Genomic DNA, 22611 nt, shown 5'->3' with positions numbered 1-22611 from the left:
TGGTGTAGTTTCCATGGCAACATAGTAGTTCCAATGATCGCCAAAATCATCCAACACCTGTATATAGTGGGCACCTACATTGTTTTAAAATATGATGATTCTGAGTTGAATAATAGCCAAACAGTTCACCAAAAACCAAAAAACTGATTTTTTTCACAATTGTGCCGTTTCCATGGTAACGGCAGCCATATTAAACTATTCCATGCCATAATTAAAAAGGGGGAAGGATATTAAAAATCAAATAAGTAACGAATAGGTAATAGGGAATAGGTAACGAATAGGGAATAGGGAATAGGAAACGAATAGGAAACGAATAGGAAATAGGGAATAGGCAACGAATAGGGAATATGGAATAGGTAACGAATAGGTAACGAATAGGGAATAGGTAAAGAATAGGCAACGAATAGGGAACGAATAGGGAATAGGGAATAGGTAACTAATAGGTAACGAATAGGGAATAGGGAATAGGTAACGAATAGGGAATAGGGAATAGGTAACCAACTTGACGCCCATAATCATCTCCGTGTTTCCATTGGCATGTAATGTAACTTTTACGGATGCTTTTCAATAGACAACCGGTATTTCTATGGAAAACAACATTTCTCCCCTTCTTATTAACCTGTTCCTTTATTAATTCGTATTAAAGAGATTCTATATAGAAGAACAAAAACTAGGCATTAATCAACTTTACCTTCCTCTTTATAAATAGTGTCCTCCCACACATTAATAAAAGTAGGGACTATTTTGCCACATAAACAGTAAAACAAAACGAAGAATGCTATTAACACAGTTAGACCAGTTTCGTAGCTTTGATCACTCATATGAGTTCACAACCATGATTATGTGAAAATAAAACTACACAACAAATGAGATGATTGATGTCAATTTTCCAATTTTGAACTTTACACATTTGTTCCAACTTTCAAGAAAACACCTGCTGAAATGAGATAACCACAGGGGAATGTTCCAGAGCAATCCTATGCTGTCATGATTTCCTCGACAGAGGGTTGTTTCTTACAAGGAAGTTTCGGAATCAATTGTACTTCATTGTATAGTTTATGCTATCTCTTTCAAAGCATTGCGATTATCATTATTTGATTGGCTGTTATTGTTAATCTGAGTCACATTTTCCACTTGTTATAGCCACAAACTTTTCCTCATTTTATTATTGATAACATCCTTGAATGCAAAAAATCACCAAATTTTACTTACAAGAGCTACTGTGACATACACATCAAGAGCACCCAATAATGAACCAGTTTAAATTAGGGTTCAAGGTCTTTAGTTTTATGTGTAATGTTTTGAAGAAGAATGTTTGTCACAGGAAAATAGAGTTGTTTCACATAATTATTACATGCATATACAATTACCTTTGATAAATAACCTGCAAGGGTTTGATTGACTTCTTGTTAAATAATAGGATAATTTAAATAAAACATCTTCAAATTAAATTGAATTCAAATCAAAGATTTCTCTGTATGCAACCTTTAAACTTAAGTTGTTAATGGTCAATTGCATTTATTAAGTTGAATACAAATTTACACAGGACATATATTTTGATATTTATCTATCATAACACTATTTACACAGCAGTTATCTAAATGGCATAAATGGCATAAAAACTACACAATTTTTAAACAAACATTTATTCATCAGAATAAAACTATTAAGCTGTATCAGACATAGCTAATAAAATTTATAAACAATAATTAATATGAAGTTAATTTTCTATCAATTAAGAAATCGTTACCATAATTAATCATGCGACAGGAAAAAAAAATACAAGTGTCGTGAAAATATTGTGAACTACGTTTTCTTTTATTGCATGTTTGTCTGTTTATGTCGGAAGGTCAATGATGTTGGTGTGGGCAAAACTATGTTATCAAATGGTTGACTTTATATGTCTCTTATCAACACTAAATGTTGGTGCCGTGACCAGGAGTGGTGATAATGAGACATATAAATATACAGCTGTTGAAGTGTCTTTGTTATACTGTTTTACTATAACAAATATATCTATTTGTGAAGTGGATTCCAATGGCAAACTTGCAATAACAAATATATCTAGATTTGTGATTTCATATATTTTAAAAATTAATATCCCACCAAGTTTAAATATGGTACAGATACATTTTAGGATTGAAATGTATAACAAAAGCATTAGTATTCATTATAACTATTTTTACAAAGTACATAAATCATTAAAAAAAAAAAAAAAATTTAGAAAAGAAATGAGAAATAATAAAAAAAAACCTGATTATCTTTGGTACAGATCTTCAGAATCATAAATATGTTCAGATGGAAACAAGTATTTAATGTATGTTAATTCTAGACTGCATTTCATAACAAGAGTGCACACACTGAAATGTCTCGCCTTCTTTACTAATCATTGATATTATGTTGATAGTCCTAAATATAAAGCTTTATTACAGCTGTCACATAAACTTAACATAATTAAACCAATAAAACTAAACATTGACCTTTGAACAATGAAAATGAGGTCAAGGTCAAAAGAACCATGTCAGACAGACATGCACAGCTTACAAGTCTTCCAAACAACAAATATAATTGACCTATTCATTGCTATCGCTTATAGTTTAAGAAAAACAGACTAAAACACTCAAACTTAACACTGAGCAATGAACCATGAAAATGAGGTCAAGGTCAAATAAAACCTGCGCGACTGACATATAGATCATAAAATATTTCCATACACCAAATAAAGTTAACATATTGCATATAGTATTAGAAAAAAAGACCATAACTAAAAAAACTTAACTTTGACCATTGAACCATGAAAATGAGGTCAAGGTCAGATGACACCTGCCAGCTAGACATGTACACCTTACAATATTTCCATACACCAAATATAGTAGACCTATTGCATACAGTATAAGAAAAACAGACCAAAACACAAAAACTTAACTATAACCACTGAACCATGAAAATGAGGTCAAGGTCAGATAACACCTGCCAGTTGGACATGTACACCTTACAATGCTTCCATACACCGAATATACTAGACCTACTGCTTATAGTATCTGGGATATGGACTTGACCACCAAAACTTAACCTTGTTCACTGATCCATGAAATGAGGTCGAGGTCAAGTGAAAACTGTCTGACGGGTATGAGGTCCTTGCAAGGTACGCACATATCAAATATAGTTATCCTATTACTTATAATAAGAAAGAATTTAACATTACAAAAAATTTTAACTTTTTTTTCAAGTAGTCACTGAACCATGACAATGAGGTCAAGGACATCTGACTGACGGAAACTTCGTAACATGAGGCATCCACTAAGCATCCAGGTCTTCCACCTTCTAAAATATAAAGCTTTTAAGAAGAGAGTTAACACCGCCGCCGCCCGATCACTATCCCTATGTCGAGCTTTCTGCGACAAAAGTCGCAGGCTCGACAAAAAACTAATTAATATAATTGCATTATTTAAAAAAAACATAAAGACAATGAAGTATAATTCAAAACCTTTTCTTTAAACAACTGTTAAAAGGAAGATTATTTACTTCATTTTAATCTTGCCTCACTTTTTGTAAGACTAGGTCTTGGGGAAAAAAACTCAAAGGAGAAATCTCTATTTTTTGTAGGTAATAAAAGAAAATAAAATTAAATACAGGATGGTTGTTTTAAAGTCAAGCAGCAAATTTAAAGCATATTTAGAACCAGTACATGTTTATGTAATATGAATATACTTTGTTTTTTACTGAGCTGGATGTTTGAGGTATTTTCGCAAGAAAACAGTAGACATGCCACCTTCCCCAGGTACATGAATCTGACTGCAACTTTTTTGCTCCTACTCATTAATGCCTCGTGCTTAGAAGAATAGCATGAAATAACTATTTTCTAGTATTTGGTTTGATTCATCTGGGGATTAAACCAAAAATCTCCCTAAATCTAAGCGAGCATGCTACTATTAGACCACTAAGGCAGTTAAAAGTTAAAAGAAAGTTATAGCCGACTATGCAGTATGGGCTTTGCTAATTGTTGAAGGCTGTACGGTGACCAATAATTGTTAATGTTTGTGTCATTTTGGTCTTCTGTGGATAGTTGTCTCATTGGCATTCAAACCACATCTTCTTTTTTATATCACAATATTTTATGAAATATGTAAACTTTGAAAACACACAAGTTTATATGTGAATTAAAATTACTTTATGGATGTCTGTATGGAAATATAAATGGTGTGATTAATTACTTTATGGATATCTGTATGGAAATATAAATGGTGTGACCAATTACTTTATGGATGTCTGTATGGAAATATAAATGGTGTGACCTATTACTTTATGGATGTCTGTATGGAAATATAAATGGTGTGATCAATTACTTTATGGATGTCTATATGGAAATACACAGGGAGTGATTATTGTATAGATAACAAAGTGGGACGTTACTATGACTAGCTTTTTATAAAAGTAATGCTTCATACTTATAATAATTATAATGTAAGTTATAATGAGATGTTTACTCTATAATGAATAAAAACCTAATGTGCATGATGATTATGAGCACTTAAAGTCTCCATAACTATGTATTACATTGTTTATCTGGGAGTTCTATGTAAAAATTTAACACATCTAATAAGAATAGGAGATTCATAATATAAAATAGAGATTGCAAATGTCTTCCTTTCTCCCTGTGTAATGAAACAATAATAATATCAGGTTGGAGCCTCTGTATAAGATGATAATGAATATGTGTATATGATGTTTCTAACAGCCCTATTTTCTACAAGAAGTGTATCATTCTATGATGTTTCCAACAGCCCTATTCTCCGTATGAAACATATCATTATATGATGTTTCCTACAGCCCTATTCTCCATATGAAACATCATTATATGATGTTTCCTGCAGCCCTATATGAGAAATAATGATTAAAATATTTTGGCAAATGATGAAGAGGATAATCTTTAAACTAAATGCTAACAAGTTTTGTAAGCTATTACCTGAATATAATATTAAGTCATCTAGTTAGAAGATGATGGTCTACTTAGATGAGGTATACATTCTTTTTGGCAAGATTAATCATCACTCAAAATTACTCAAATACATTTTTTCATCATGTTTTTAACAGCATAGCTAAGTTTGAGATTACACTAAATAAGCTACAATAATAATATTATTATACAATGTGTAGCAGGCAGTTTTTTAAAACCATATTCAAAACAAATTATCTTTATGTGATAGAAATATGACCCATGCTAAAAATTCTTCAAAAGGGAGTAAATTTTGAATACTTTTAAATTGAATTTCCTGCATAAATCAAAAATTTGTATAAATAATGCTTTTTTATAATTATATATAGGTCAAAACAAAATTTAAAGAAAGATGAAACTTTTAAATAACAAAAAATGTTTTTTTTGTTTTTTTCAAGTTTTCAAGTGATAATAGTGAGTGAATAATGGATGGCTTATAGGTTTGAGAACTTTTTAATGTGCAAGTACCAAAATTATAAATACTTGAATGGATCATAATCCTGAATTGAATATGGTTATAAAAAATCTTTTTTTTCTGTACAAAATGCTGTTAAAAGAAAACTTCTTACTAAATTTCACACAACATATACAAAATCTCATTTGTTCTTATAATAATTTATAGGATCCTTTCTTTTAAATTATCAAAGAAAAAGATAATATACACTGTGAGTAATATATTCTTATTTGTTGACCATGTGTCAAAGCCAGCTCAAGTCATCATACATTTTTGTCACATATTCAGTGAATGTCAATGTAGATGTAACATTTTATTTCATAGATATTCAATGTTTGTCACCTTAAGGCAGTAGACTGAAAGATACTCCTATAGTTTTATACACTGTCAATGTATCACAGTTAGTTTCAGTATAAACTCAACAATTTTAAGATTTTTTAAAACTCAGCAATGATCTTCTTCTCCAGCCCATGAATTACAAACATCCCTGTCTAATGCTATACTCTCTTTCCTTACTCGTAGTGGTTCTTCTTTACCAGTATTTGAACTGGTTTCCTGTCCAGCATTTGACATAACTTCTTGCCCTGTATTTGACTGCTCATCTTGTGATGAGTTAAACCTTGAGTATGCCATGGTGACATTACTCTCTGTGAAGAAACACTTGTAGTCACTAAGAACGTCAGGCTTATATTTCCTCAATCTATTTTCACACAACCACAGAATTTGTTTTTGCATGCTGTTTATTTTGTTATATACTGTATCTACTAGAGTTGATTCATCTTTTACAGAATTACAAGGAATTTTTACTTCTCCTAAAATGAAAAGATAGTTTTCCAAATTAGACAAGTGGTATAATATAACAAGAATGTGCCTATGTATAGTACATGGTTGCCTTACTCTGTTTCTTAAACTATCATTTTCTATGTTTAGTGGACCAAGAAATTAGGGTAAAAACTCTAATTTGGCATTAAAATTAGAAAGATCATATCATGTGAACATGTGCATTAAGTTTCAAGTTGATTGGACTTCAACTTCATCAAAACCAAAAACTTTAACCTGAAACAGGACAGACAGACAAACAAATGAAAGAACAAACCAACAGAGGTGCAGGCTGAAAAACATAATGCTCATAAGTAGAGCATTAAAATAAAAGAATCAAATTTAAAAGATATTACATATAATATATCAGTTAAAGTATTATAGGGGTCTTATCGATTTATGATAATGCATTCATGTAAGGAAAAATGTGCTGAGTGCATGCTTTGTATGCAGATATATATATCTTAGAAAAAAACATTCAATCTCCGTTAATATGATATCAAATATCCATGAAAATGCAAATTTTCCTCCATCCATAAAAATTGAAAATAACAAAAATAAATAATTCCACAATAATTGAACTGTGACAAAAATATCAAACATTCAGAAAAGACTTGTTCAAATTAGACAAGTGGTTCAAAGTTCATAATTTATACATTTATAACAGTATCACTTGCTGGTCATGCTGATATAGGATTTTCTAGTTTTAAGTAAAATGATTACCTATTTCTAATCCTTGTTGTCTCAATATTTCTTCATTAATTGTCGTAGCATCAGGATTCACAGTCTTCTTTAAAATTTCACTGAAAAATGAATAATATACAAATCTAATATAGAACTATAGAAATGTTTTTATTCTTTGGTCTCACAATATAATTTTAATACACATCTGTTTGTTTCCTCTTTATTATTTTGACTTAACTTTTGTAAATAAAATATTCAACTAAATGAGTTCAGAAATTATGTCATTATTAAAAGATTAACTTTTAACAATTTTATTTTTTTAATTCTGAAAAACCAGTTTTTTTTTAATTCTGAAAAAACAGTTTTTTTTAATTCTGAAAAACCAGTTTTTTTTTAATTCTGAAAAACCAGATGAACACATAAATTATCTAAAGTCTAATCCTTCAATGAATGCTCAATTGCTTATGATATTTTAAAAGTCTACAGATTTCTTAGAATTGTTATGTAAATAATAAGTTATATATAGTATATGACTATTTTTATCTGAGCTTCACTGATGAGTCTTAAGTAGACGAAACATGCGTCTGGCGTAATAAATCATAACCCTGGTACCTTTGATAACTATACATGTATATCTGAAAATGTGAGGGACCATTTTGGTCAAAATTCTTTTTTTCAATCTGAAGAAAAATGCTTTGAAGGGTCAAATGAAGTAAAATTTTCAAATATCAAACATTGCCTATAAAATATTTTTCTCCCTTTATTTACTCATCTTTTTTTCTATATCACATATTGAATGGATATTTATTTGTTAACCCAAGTTTCCGAAAAGGACAGGTAATACATTTCTAAATATTTTTTGCTAGGTGTTATTTTTTACTGACCTTAGTTTCTGTTTGTCTGTGTTGAGGATACTAAATAACAGCAGTATTCCTATCCTGTCTGTTGATGACTGGGTATTAATGTGCATTAAAACATGTTTATCCTGAAATAGGCAAATAATTGATTTTTTAATGAATAAACAATCATGAAATTAAAAAAAATAGCACCAACATTGCATAAAACATGATTCCTCTAAAAACAAAACTTTTATAATTTAAAACATGTATGATTATACATATACATATATATTGGAACAACTTAAAACGTAAATTACTATCGTAAAACTTGCTGAATTAAAAAGAAGCCATCAGTCATCATCTACTACACGTCCAGACCAAAATTTGTCAATGCTTTTCTGATTTGCTAGAAGGTTATAGTTACTATCTTAAACTTGATAAAATACACAAGACAAACAATTTGATATAAAATTGATCAGAGCCTTACCTGCATCCTGACTCCAGACATCACCTGCTGGAAATTACCTGTAATTTAAATACAGAAAATGTTTAACAAAAAACCTAAACAATAAAACAATAAGATAACTTGCAATTACTTGTTGAAAGTTTCATAGAGCAAAATGTCTGAAATCGTCCAATAAAACAAGAATAGTTCAAATCAAAGTACTGAAGTACTGAACATAGGATGACTGGATGGTCACAAGCATGTATCTCAGAAAAAATTACATCTCTATACCTGAAAATCAAAAGTAGTTTTGTCATGTAAATTTATTTATATTGCAACACTCCTTTCATACTTAAGTGTAACAATATCGAGTTTGAAACCGATTTGATGAGAAACAACAAAGATACACACGTTTTTTCTAAAACGTCATTTTTTTCCCATTCACACGTCAAATTAATTCAGGCCAGGCAAACTGCGCGCAGAAATTTTATCAGGTCACACAACGTCACGGAAAAAAACAATTCAGTAAGGAAAGTGTTAAGTGTTGGTGTGTATGATGAATAAATGACAGAGAATTCAACCTCACTGTAATAACCATTATATTGTAGTGATATAATTTGTAATTAGTATACTATGGTGAATATATATTATATTTATATTTGTATAACTGTTACATATAATTTTCATCCATTTGTATATCATTCTATTCTACTATTCTAATGATAGTGCAGTGCAAGTGCATGGTGGACACTCTTCTGTAATAATTCATTTTTTTGAATAGATTGAATTTGAGAAGACTTCATATTTTCCCATGTTTGTTGCAAAATTCTCTGGAGATATTCTTCCAATTGTGTTAACACGAATTTTTGGTATTCCTGATTTGCTATTGCCCATCAATGACCTATTCAACTTACAATTTTTTCATGGTCTAATTTGACTAACAATGAACTATTCAATTTACAAATCTATCAAGATCTACAGTGACTAAAAAGACCTATTCATCTATAATTCAATCATGATCTAAAGTGTTTAACAATGAAGTATTCAACTTCTCATTTTATCATAACATAAAGTGACTAACAATGACCTATTCAACTTCTCATTCTATAATGATTTAAAGTGACTAACAATGACTTATTTAACTTATAATTCAATCATGATCTAAAGTGACTAACAATGACCTATTTAACTTATAATTCAATCATGATCTAAAGTGACTAACAATGACCTATTTAACTTATAATTCAATCATGATCTAAAGTGACTAACAATGACCTATTTAACTTATAATTCAATCATGATCTAAAGTGACTAACAATGAACTATTCAACTTACTATTCAATCATGACCTACAGTGACTAACCTTATCATTTATCACAATCTACAGTGACTTATAATGACCTATTAAGCTTACAATTCGATCATGATCTTAAATGAATAACAATGACCTATTCAACTTATAATTCAATCACTATCTACAGTGACAAATAATGAACTATTCAACTTACAAATCAATCATGATCTACATTGACTAACAATGAACTACACATGTATTCAATCATGATCTATAGTGACTAACAATGAACTATTCAACTTATAATTCAATCATGATCTATAGTGACTAACAATGACCTATGCAACTTATAATTCAATCATGATTTAAAGTGACTAACAATGAACTATTCAACTTATAATTCAATCATGATCTATAGTGACTAACAATGACCTATTCAACTTATAATTCAATCATGATTTAAAGTGACTAACAATGAACTATTCAACTTATAATTCAATCATGATTTAAAGTGAATAACAATGAACTATTCAACTTATAGTTCAATCAACATCTTCAGTGACTAACAATGAACTATTCAACTTATAATTCAATCATGATCTATAGTGACTAACAATGACCTATTCAACTTATAATTCAATCATGATTTAAAGTGACTAACAATGAACTATTCAACTTATAATTCAATCATGATCTACAGTGACTTACAATAACCTATTCAACTTATCATTCAATCTTGATCTGAAGTGACTAACAATGAACTATTCAACTTTCAAATCTATCATGATTTACAGTGACTAACAATGACCTATTCAACTTATAATTCAATCATGATCTAATGTGACTTACAGTGAACTATTCAACTTACAATTCTATGATGATCTACAGTGACTAACAATGACCTATTCAACTTATAATTCAATCATGATCTAAAGTGACTAACAATGACCTATCATGCTACATATCTGTAGTAATAACTTATTATGGCTAACCTGATACCAAAAGTGACTTTATTCCACCTTGACCTCAAATGAATTATGGTATACTTACTTTTCCTGCTTACCTGAACTGTAGTGATAAGTATTAATAATTTATTATAACATAGTGATTAACTCAAGCCATGCTGATCTATTGTTGATTACAGATTGATACTGTAAATTCAGAAATTATTGCAAGGTTTTAATTAATGTAAATAATGTGACTAGGTGAGTATCGCAATAATAAGAACTTGCATTTTGATATCTGATACATATAAATGTATACAGATTCCCCTTCATTCGCAATAATTCATCTCACATTTTTTTCCATTTTTTTAAATCACAATAATAAAATCACACATTAATTTTTGAATGAACAGTATTCTATAACAAATAACTTTGGAAGGACGATTTGATTTTTTTTACTTGTTGGTTGGTAGGCTTATCTATTTCAAACAACAGAAAGACCAGATATTTAATTTTTTTTTGCTTACCTGCATTTCCTGTATTTTGAGGGGCAATGAATTCATTTAAATCATGTCTTAAGCAAAATTTTGTTTTCAAGCTTACCATAATAAAATCCTTGTGTCCCATCTAAATTGAATGGTCATCTTATTTGAAATTAATGTGGTGCATTTTAGCAGAATGAATGTGAAATTATTTAATTTTGGTAGAAAATACAATTTTATAATACATTGTACAACCAAACTATCTATGGTGGATAGTCATCTTCTTAATTCAGCAATCATAAAAAATCTCCTGATCAAAGATGGGCGAAAGATAACCAGAGGGACAGCAAACTCATAGATCGAAAATAAACTGACAATGCCATGGCTAAAAAAGAAAAAAAGACAAACAGACAAATAATAGTACATAAGACACAACATAGAAAAGTAAAGACTAAGCAACACAAAGTGATCTCGGGAACTAGATGGATAAGATAAGGAGTGAGAACTGACCTGTTTGTGCTGTTACAAACTCTGCAGGATAATGCTGACACATGAGGTTCTGAATGGCTAACACAACATCCTGAGGACCTACCATCCATACTGGTAATTTACTGGTAGCTACAATATAGACAGAGTAATTACACTGATGTAAGTGTCATAATGTTTAACAATGGGTGTGTGATCCATGAACATGCGACAAAATCTTAAATTCCCTCAATTTCATGATGCTTTTTTTTTGTTTTTTTTTTAACTTTTCATTATATTTCCCAAATTATATACATTTGAGTGCATATTTTGAATAAAATGATTACTAACAGAGAATAAACTTATACCTCTTAATTATGTTTTACTTTGACCCTTTGACAAAAATATAAAAAATTTAAAAAAATTTGAACAAACCGTTCTATCAGAAAAATTACACTGGTTATATAGCAGTTTGACAAACACTTATTTTGATCATTGAGAAGCTTAATATTCCCTTAACAACACAACGTAATTAAAATGTTTAGCTGATTTTACAGAGTTATCTCCCTGTAGTGTTATGTACCACCTTAAATTAAGACACTTTTTTATTATTATTTTAACATGGTAAAAAATTGCCTTGCATTATATCCTCTCACATTCTCTCTAAGTTTACTCTCTTAAGTAGAAACACATTTGTAAACAAGTTATTCTTTAAGCTGAGGAAACACATGGATTTACAATTTTTCATTTGAACTCACTTTTTCTGTGGAATTTTATCAATAGATTAATTTACCACTGAGAACTCACTGGCCTACAATTTAATTATAAACTAAACTTTCATTGTGGACATATTTCATACAAATTTGGTTTAATAATCACATTTCATTTGAAACATATTTGTGTACAGTTTTCTCTTTAAACATACCTTTCATTGGGAACACATTGGTGTATAAACTTCTCTCTGTAAAAAAACAAAAGATATTTGTACTTGACATCAAAATCAAATGAGTAATATAACAGTTAAAATAAAATTATCCTTCTGGTTTGACAGTAGAGTATTAACCAAACCAATACAAAGCTAAAACGGGGGACCATCTAATGACTAAAATCTCCATAAGAACAAAAGTGTTGCAGTGAGAAATATTAATTATGTTAAATGTTTATGTTCCGATTGCTTATGATCCAGATTTTCTGTGTTTTATAGATGTTGTTTACCCTATACCTCATATCATTGACATCTGTGCAATTACTACTTACTTTTAAATGCTCTATGTCTTCCTTGTTTTTGATCAGAAGATTGTTGTCTATTTATCACCAGCTGTCTCCTTGAACTGAAAAAAATACCTATGCTGATAAATCTGTTACAACACTACTTTTGTTTGAGGTATAAAGCAAAAAGTTATCAAAATATGTTTTAAATTTTATTCAATATTTGTATTTTTCATATGATGAACTAAACACTTTCTTCACATTCATAAAATTTCACAACAGTCAGTGAAAAAATATAAAAAAGAAGAATATTTATCTGATACAGACTGATTATTTGCTGATTATCATATAATATAGACTGACTGCCATATAATATAGACTGACTACTTGCTGATAACAATATAGTATAGATGACTATTTGCTGATAACCATATAGTATAGACTGACTATTAACATATCACTATACTGTAAAGACTGACCACTTGCTGATTACCATGTAATATAAACTTCAGTGCATGTGATTCCCCAGCAGTAAAAGGACAAGTGTCTTGTATAAACTGACTACTCACTGACTAAAGATTAATCACTTACTGATTACTATCTGGTATAGCCTGACAAAGCGGTCCCCAGTCACCACGTTTCTTGTCAAACTTCAGAGCCTGCCACTCCCCAGCAGTAAGAGGACAAGTGTCTTGTATCAACTGACTACTTACTGACTACAGATTAATCACTTACTGATTACTGTCTGGTATAGCCTGACAAAGTGGTCCCCAGTCACCACGTTTCTTGTCAAACTTCAGAGCCTGCCATTCCCCAGCAGTAAGAGGACAAGTGTCTTGTACTAGGTATATGTCACCAGTTTGTATCTTGTGTTTAGGTAAGCCTGGGGCTCCATCTGGATTGTATGGACTGTTAGCTCTGAAAAGTTAAAATAAGGTATCATCATAACTTCAAAACATTGGCCAATAAAGAAACAAAGGCAACCAGGAAGAATTCTATATTTCAGAGAATTCAATTTAGACATTATCATGTGAAGGCATCTACATATTGTTACAATTTTTGTGGTTTAAATTCTGTAAGTGATAGCAAGGATTTGTATAGTCAATATAAAAACCCTTGGTATATTCACTATACAAATCCTTGGTGATAGGACCACTGTATTTGGTGCATGGAATGATTGTAAGGTAATTTTGTCTGTCTGTCTGACCCTGACCTCATTTTCATAGAACATTGATAATTGTAATTTTATGTGTGACTTGTATTAAAACCTTCATATGACAAACTTTCAACATAAATTCAATTATAAGTAAAGCAAAGGAGACATTTCAGCTTGTGCACTCATATTAATATATAGGATCCTTGCAAGGTCAAAATTCACATAATTCTAGCATTTTCAAAGTGAATTTATCATAATATAATGACCATAGGACATTGTAATAAAGTGTTAAGAATATATGACCATTCCTTGACTTAAAGGGCTAACATTCTATAATAGACAAACTTGGAGTTCAATGCATTTCCGTTACAAATTTTTGTTTTAGTGAACATCAACAAAGGAGCATTGTCTATGTTGCTATATTGCATAAATTATTCAGAAAATTGAATTCTCATAATTTACAATCAGCAATGCTATCATTAGGTAATAGTGATTAAGTAGATACAGAACAAACATCATTTCTAGTTTATCCTGCACAATGACGATCACGAAGCAACTTGGTGAATGTTAATAGTGCAGAGATACAGGAGATCCCCTCTATCTGTTAAATGACATCATAAAGGCGTTCATAATTGATGAGTTTTTTTCGTTAAAGGACAAACTCAAAAGTGGTCTTTTGCATCTATAGTCTTTTTCAACGATAAAACTTCATCTAAAATCCATTAAATCTGTCAAAAGTAGACAGACTTTAATCATTTGCATACAAATATTGATAGGTCACTTTCCATTAAACAGGTACACTTCCTATTTGTAGGAATAAAAGTGGCAGGGGTGCTAAAGTTTTAAAGTCTAGAAATAAGGAGCATCGTCTGCATAAAATTTAATAATATAAATATATTTTGCAAACAATGAAACATTCTGTAAAATCATTTGGTTGGAAATTGGAAGAATTGATGGAACAAAACCAAATTATTGGAACTTAGTTTGATCAAACAATTTCATCAGTAAAGTTGGATGCCTATGGGCAAATATCTACGTGAAGTTTCAGAGGCGGATTTAGGTGGGGTCAGGGGGCCCCCCTTTTGGGGAAAAAATTTGGTTGCTTATATAGGGAACCACTTAAGCGTGACTGGAGTGGGCCCCCTCTTAGGTCAGTCAGTGGGCCCCCACTTATGAAAATTTCTGGATCCGCCACTGAGTTTGAAGGCCTTTTGTGTTTCAGCTGAAAATATCTTGGAATAGACAACACAAAAGAGGTAAATTCTTTTCCCCATCTCCCTGAAATTCACCATTCTATAATAAATGTTTGTTAAAATTGAGAATGGAAATGATGAATGTGTCAAAGGGACAACAACCCAACAAAAAAAAGAAAACAGCCAAAGGCCACCATTGGGTCTTATTGTCTATTAACTATACCTCTGTTTCAAATCAAAAACTAATATTCAATAACATTTATAGATCATAACTGTTCATGTTTCTTTAGCAGTAAGACCAATTTATACATGTTAATTAATATTAAATATAGTTTAACTTTGACATATTGTCATCTTTTTTAAATATTTTTACCTGACATAGAAATAGTCTCCTCTTTTTGAATTCTTTGCATCTGCCATCCAAAGCTTTGCACAATCAAATTCTGGAAAATATACAAATAAAAAAAAAACCATTGAAATCTATCAGCCAAACTTGAACAACATACCTCCTAAGTCAAGAGTCAATTTAACTTTCATAAAAAGGTAATGATCTCCCATCCTTTCTTGCTTCCTATAGCAGGGATAGAAATACAGTGGAGTCAACTAGATTTAATAAAGAACAACATATAAAACTAAAGACTTAGCAACACGAACCCCACCAAAAAATAGGGGGTGATCTCATGTGATCCGAAAGGGTTAGATCTTGCTCCACATATGGTAACTGTCATGTTGTTCATGTTATTATAAACTCAGTTAATAGTCTATAGGGGCCTTTTATAGCTGACTATGCGGTATGGGCTTTGCTCATAGTTGAAGGCCGTACGGTGACCTATAGTTGTTAATGTCTGTGTCATTTTGGTCTCTTGTGGACAGTTGCAACATTGGCAATCATACCACATCTTCTTTCTTTTATATAGATGTACAAACCAGAACACCTCTTTAAAATGTAAAGATGTACAAAGGAGGACACCTTTTTAACCTGTACAAACAAGAACATCTTTTGAACATGTACATTTACAAATGAGAACACCTTTTTAACTGTACAAATGAGAACACCTTTTTAACATGTACAAATGAGAACACCTTTTTAGCATGTAAAGATGTACTAACCTGCAGTGTTATTGATTTTTCTTCTTCTGAATGTCACCTCCATTTCATCTGAATGGTGTTTAAAGGAAAGTTTCTCTTTAGCCTGACTTTGGGTAAAACCATCAAAAGAGGTGCGATCTTGTTGCTCATAGCCTTCTGTTATTTTACACATCTGGAAATATTGTTTAAAATTCTTAGATGAAATCAAGTATTAATGTACACAATATTAAACATTCAGAAATTATATTGGTCTCAAAATGAAAATTCAGGGAATAATAGCTTCATTAATTTTATTCATAGATGTAATCATATCATTGCATCCATTTACAAAGGGTGTATCAAATATAATACCACTAAATCCTGCTCAGTAAGGAACCAGACAATATTGTGGATTCATTTATTTTCGTGGGTACCAATTTTCGTGGTTTGATTAAAACTTACATATTCATTGATATTTAATTTTGTGGTTTTGGCAGTCTGCATACATTCCTTCAGAAAAATGCCAATTTGGTTTAATATTAAAATTCCTGGTTCCCCTGTATCCACAAAATCCACAAAAATTGGTATCCAAGGAATATCAATGAATCCACAGTACCAATTCTAAATCTTTTGTTTTTTTAAGGTGGTACCTAACACTACAGGGAGATAACTCTGTAAAGTCGGCTAAACGTTTTAATTACGTTGTGTTGTAAAAGGAATATTAAGCTTCTCAATGATCAAAATTGGTGTTTGTCAAACTGCTATATAACCAGTGTAATTTTTCTGACAAGACTGTTGGTTCAAAATTTTTGAAATTTTTATATATATTTTTGATAAAGGGTCAAAGTAAATACTGTGACAAAATTTTATGAAAATTAAACGAGCCAAATTAATTTTAGTTAAAGTGTTGAAAACCACCTTAAACTTGGGATTGAAACCATGACCTTCAATTCCAGAGGTTATGATAATCCCACTTTATGGTTTGCCAATAAATTGCATTCACCTTGTCCATAAAAATATTTAAGCCCCTCATTTTTTTTCTCAGGTTCTACTGAGCACATTTAGTCAGTGGTAAATCAAATTATGTCAATAATGATTTATGATAAACCCAAACTAGCTTACTTACAGATTCAATTTTATCTCCTGGTTTTAGAACTTTTTCCTTATTTTTAGTCTTTTCTACAAATATTCCAGTAAAGTTTCCCCCACATATTGAAATTTTATCTAACAGTGGCATTTTCATTTTCACCGTCCATTTCTCTCTTGTATCTTCATAACTACCAGATCTGTGTAAAATAAAAAAACATGGACTTTTTTAAATAGTTATTTGGATGGAGAGTTGTCTCATTGGCACTCACACCACATCTTCCTATATATACTTTAAAAAAAATTGACAAATACAAAGACATTGCTAGAATTAAAATGTTTGACATTGAATCTAAAGAAAATTATAGAAGAGCTAGCTATATATATGTTTGCTCTCTTAAAAATCAAAGTTTTTTTTCAAAGTGAATTTTCACCATGAAACCATTAACATTGCGCTGGACATAATTCCTGGATGGCTGCAGTCATAAGGGTAGTCCAAATAATTATGTAGTTTTTGAAAGATTTTTTTTTTTTTGGTGACGCATATAAATAACTGTGAAAATGAAAACTGCAACAATTTTTTTATTGCCACTTTTCATGTATTCCCAATCCATATAGAAGAGTGACAGATAAAACTATAAGCCAAGTTATATATTATAGTATTGCTTAATATTGATGGAGTTTACAGATTTTTCAAATCATGGCATATCTTTCTGCTATTAAAAGGCAAAGTTGGCCACAGATGACACAAAACTCTCTAAATTTCTGTAACTATCACAGCACAGAAAAACAGTTTCCAAAGCTTGTCAACATTGGTGATCTTTTCCATATGAAAAACTCTCCATACATTTCTGGTTTCAAAGAAAACATTTACTTGTGCAGGACAGAATTTAACACAGAACAGGTGATACTAAATTTGTTACTTGCTCATGAAACTCTTATTCTATTTATAGATTTGTGAAATATTGCTATGATCTTTAATATGACCATTAAGACCTGTAATTCATTAGGATTTACACAATGTATTCAATACACTTTAAATAATAAGTCAACTATTAAATATACAGAAATCATTAGAATCACTGTTATTAAGAAATATATTAAAGTTGCACATAGATAGCTAGATGGCTGTAAGGTATGTTATATAATGCATTTTAAGCAATGAATATGATGTACCAATTGCGTTAAAATACAAGCATAAACTGGAAGAGTGAAGATTATACAAAATATGTAGTAATATATCATGCTTGATCAATTAACAAGATTTGAATTATTAGCATTAAAAGATTCTTGTAAAGTTCTACTGTTTATCCAATATAGACCATAATTAGTCCTGCATCATCAAAAATTTAATTTGTAATAAAAGATCAAACCTTATATAATACTATATCAAACTCCATTTGATACCTGGAGACTTTACATTCATGATTAGGTAATAATGTCAATTGGTAAACTAAAAGTCTAAGTTCTTTGTTTTTACTAATACTAAGGACACCCATGTAATCTAGCAGAAAATGCAATTATTATAACCTAAAAATCACACAAGCAAATCAAACCTATGAATACTATGTATACTTGGTACACAGCTGAATCCATTGATAAGGAAAATATTAAACACTTAATGTTCTAACAAATATCATCAATTATTATGTTTTGCTGTCGTCTACAGAATAGTTTGGAATGGCATTCTATAGATATTTTTCAATTTAAAATATATAATGGCTCCTCTGAAAGTTCTAGTAAAATAATAAAATCTTTAAATACTTTCAAATAATTATTCACATATTCAGGGACAGTTCAATGGAGTTGGTAGTCTGATTGTAGAGGGAACCATAAAATTGTGTCTATTTAAAAAGAAGGCCGGCCACCAAGGGTCCTTAATATTGAGGCAATATTTGTTTATTATAATCCATTTACCTCTCAGTAAAAACCAATGAGAACAGCCTTTCTGTAAATCAATACAAATACTTTGATCTGTGGATACTATAACGAAATACAATAACAACAAAAAATATTTTAGAAAAAAAAATCTTTTTGATAAATAAAAAAATTTAAGATTCTAGAACAATTTTTTTTTTTTACAGTAAGACCTGTTAAATATTTCATATTAGATTTTGGAAAATGACTTAAATCTAATTAATTAAATATTTTAAATTTAGACCAAAATAAATTGTTAAATATAAGTCCTCTTGCAATCAGAGTGTGATAATCATGTAAATGTCATGCATTGGTATGTTTTATTTTCGGCGCAGGACATTTGAGCGGAAAAAAATAGGACGTTTGAGCGCCAGAATTTTAACCCATTTTAGCGAAAAATTAAAATCATCAAAGCTCATTTTAGCAAAATATTTTCTAACCCTTTTTAGTAAATAAATAATATATAATAAATTAAAAAATGTTAAATAGACTCAAGACAGCATAATATAAAACAAGTCTGTTCTAGCCTGAAATTTATAACCTAGAGAACGTACATAATGGACTCTAGATATACCCCCTGTACAATACTGTTCATAGAATAGCATTAGGAACTGCTCTTTCTCTTTATCTTTTCTCGATTGTGGTGCAAATTCCGCTATACTTCGTATCTTTAAACATGTTGTTGTTTGTTATTCTATAATAGTATGGAGGAAAACATAAATTGATGGGTGATATAGTAAGGTGAGCATTATTCAACCAGCTAAATTTTTGCTAAAGTGGGCTATTGAAAATGCAGGGGAGCGGATTAATCTGGCACTTAAATGGGCTCTAATGTTGGCGCTCAAATGTCCCCTAGTAGTTTTATTTTTTTCGCTCAAATGTCCTGCGCACCTTTTATTAGTAATTATATGGATTAAGATGTCCAGAAAGGTGGACATGATTTTGGACAAGATATCATTAAATAATTTATAAAATTGTTACATAGAGATGGCAGAAATCAAAAGGTAGTATAAATACATGACTGATCGAGATAATCATCTGTTCAAAGGGTACAATGTTGGAACATGTACTTATTATTAGCAATGAAACTGATTAGAATAAAGCATTCTCTTTTACGCATTTACTGACAGAATGTTGTTGTTATTGCAAATTATGTATTTAAAGATAAAACAACTGTCAATTAATCCTCTACATCAGAATCTGGACTGTTCAAAAAAGGTTTGATGATAAAAGAATTTAAAAAAAACACTAAATCAGAAGAACGTCTAAGAAATTTCACCAAAACAATGGACACACAATTTTCAACCAATTAAAATGTAATGTTATAGGATTATTATTGCACACATATTAGCTATATCATTTTCATTATCAATGGATTTTACTGTGTGGTTATATAACATGTACTTACAATATATATTTCCTAAATAAAGAATATACAGTAATAAAATCGCAATTCCCTTTGAATTCTGAGATGCTGCCAGACAACAAGCACTGCTTGGTAGATGTTTGTTAGCTAGACATAGCATATAAGTAATACCAAGCAAATTTAAAACATGGAAGGGATGGTTAAATATATGATGCTGAAAAATTTATTTAAAAAAAATCTTGTTCCAAGATGTTGACAATTTATCAATTATTCAAAGATCATATAATTATATCTTTCGATATACAGCTGGTCAAATTTGGAAACATTAAAAAGACCATTTTTTTAAGATTAAGCTACAATTTGAAGTTCCTTTCCAATTAAGTTAAGATGTCTGACCTAAGGTCAATGATCAGTTTAATCATATCACTGAACAACTGAAACTCACTGTGACGAAATAACTTAAGCTTTGTGAAATTGGAAATGTGCAGGAAAATGTATGAATGTGGATATTATTAATAGTTACATAGTACATTCAAAACTTTTCAGCAACACAATTGCATGCTGTTAATGTAGAGCAGGCATTTGTTTTAAATCTCACATAGCAAAACAAATAAAGAGACCTCAGGAAAAATATTAGTTAGAGCTGGTAAAACATACTATTCCTGCCTAATAAATGTTTATAATATTGTAATTAATATTGATTTTGCTTATAATTTCAAATTATATTCCATGTAAGGAGCAAGTATCACTCATTCATAAGGGAGGGCCCTCATGGGGTTTTTGAATATAAGATTACTTGGCCGTTTTTTTAATGATTATTTGATTATTAAGCCAAATATTTCATGATTATTTGATTACCTAGGACTGTATTTTTAGTTTATGATTATTTGATTACTAAAGATAAGCAAATATTTAATGATTATGTGATTATATTGGCAAAAAAATGGTGATTATGTGATTACTAGGACCCCCCCCCCCCCCATGAGGGGCCTCATAAGGCAGTATACTCCTTTAACATGAAACAATTTAACCTATACACCTTTAACCTGTAAACCCTTAGTAAAAATAAAACTATAAATAGGTTTCATTGATTGCTGTGACTAATTTGTTAATTGGTTGGTGTAAACAGTCCCTTTAAGCACTATTGGCCTGTTTTTCGTTACAGTTAGTTTATGTTAGTGGAGGAAGCTGGAGAGCTCAGGCAGAACCATCTAAAAGAGCGAAAAACTTCAAAATTTACTAAAAATAGAAAAATCAGGGGCTATATCTCAGAAATGGGTTGTTTTGATATTTTTCAAATTTCTGCAAGAGAAAATCCCTGCTGATCATTATTTATTAGATTAAATTTGCTGTAACTGCTTTAATATTTGAGATGAATACAAAATGCACTTTAACCCCTATGTTCTATCTTTAGCAATCTTTGGCCATATTTGTTAATGGATCAAATTCCCAGAAATATTTGTTTAAATAAGGAATTTTTAAGTAAAGTGTGTTTCATTTGGTTCAACCGTTACAGAGGAGAAGATTTTTTAACGTTTACGACTACAGAAAGACGACAATCAGTAGATGACAGACAATGAACAACAGACTTCAAATGATGAAAAAATGGCTTTTCATGTGAGACGATTTAAAACGGTAGACAAAAATATGATAGAGAATGATAAACTTCTGCCCATCACATTGAAATCACCTTATAAATGGACCAGACACAGGCCTCCCAGCACATTGATCTCACCTTATAAATGGCCCAGACACAGGCCTGCCAGCACATTGATCTCACCTTATAAATGGCCCAGACACAGGCCTGCCAGCACATTGATCTCACCTTATAAATGGACCAGACACAGGCCTGCCAGCACATTGATCTCACCTTATAAATGGCCCAGACACAGGCCTCCCAGCACATTGATCTATTGTCCATGGTAAAGTGTCGAGGGCAACCTCAAGCTGTAAACACTCTGTTAAATCTTCTGACGATTCACTAGATTTATTAGATGCACCTTCACCTGCAATAGAAAAATTAAATATACAATAATTCTCAAACTGAATCAACTAAAATTCTGCCATTTTATGTTCCTTTTCTAATAATTTACTCTTAATTTTTTGTTATGATCTTAATTTAAAACAAAGATTAACACATGCCTGTCCTGGTATTCCCATAATACTTCCAATATCATCACAGGGCTTTAGTCCA

General features: G+C 30.5%; 1 protein-coding gene across 3 annotated transcripts in view; it reads right to left on the bottom strand.

The window, feature by feature from the left end:
• Positions 1-3346: 3346 nt before the first annotated feature.
• LOC134725679 (caspase recruitment domain-containing protein 14-like) overlaps positions 3347-22611 on the bottom strand; it is a 55325-nt gene continuing 36060 nt past the window's right edge. For all 3 annotated transcript variants that reach the window (XM_063589694.1, XM_063589695.1, XM_063589693.1), the window contains exons 13-24: positions 22288-22423; positions 17175-17334; positions 16091-16241; positions 15354-15423; positions 13367-13549; positions 12680-12753; positions 12348-12383; positions 11468-11575; positions 8280-8317; positions 7838-7938; positions 6993-7072; positions 3347-6262 (exon numbers count right to left, since the gene is read on the bottom strand). In XM_063589694.1, coding sequence (XP_063445764.1) covers positions 5895-6262; positions 6993-7072; positions 7838-7938; positions 8280-8317; positions 11468-11575; positions 12348-12383; positions 12680-12753; positions 13367-13549; positions 15354-15423; positions 16091-16241; positions 17175-17334; positions 22288-22423 — 1505 coding nt within the window. In that variant the 3' untranslated portion in view covers positions 3347-5894. The remainder of the gene's footprint in view (positions 6263-6992; positions 7073-7837; positions 7939-8279; positions 8318-11467; positions 11576-12347; positions 12384-12679; positions 12754-13366; positions 13550-15353; positions 15424-16090; positions 16242-17174; positions 17335-22287; positions 22424-22611) is intronic.

The sequence above is a fragment of the Mytilus trossulus genome, chromosome 7 (assembly GCF_036588685.1).
Source record: "Mytilus trossulus isolate FHL-02 chromosome 7, PNRI_Mtr1.1.1.hap1, whole genome shotgun sequence".
Taxonomy (NCBI): domain Eukaryota; kingdom Metazoa; phylum Mollusca; class Bivalvia; order Mytilida; family Mytilidae; genus Mytilus; species Mytilus trossulus.
This window is presented reverse-complemented; position numbering and strand designations above follow the sequence as displayed.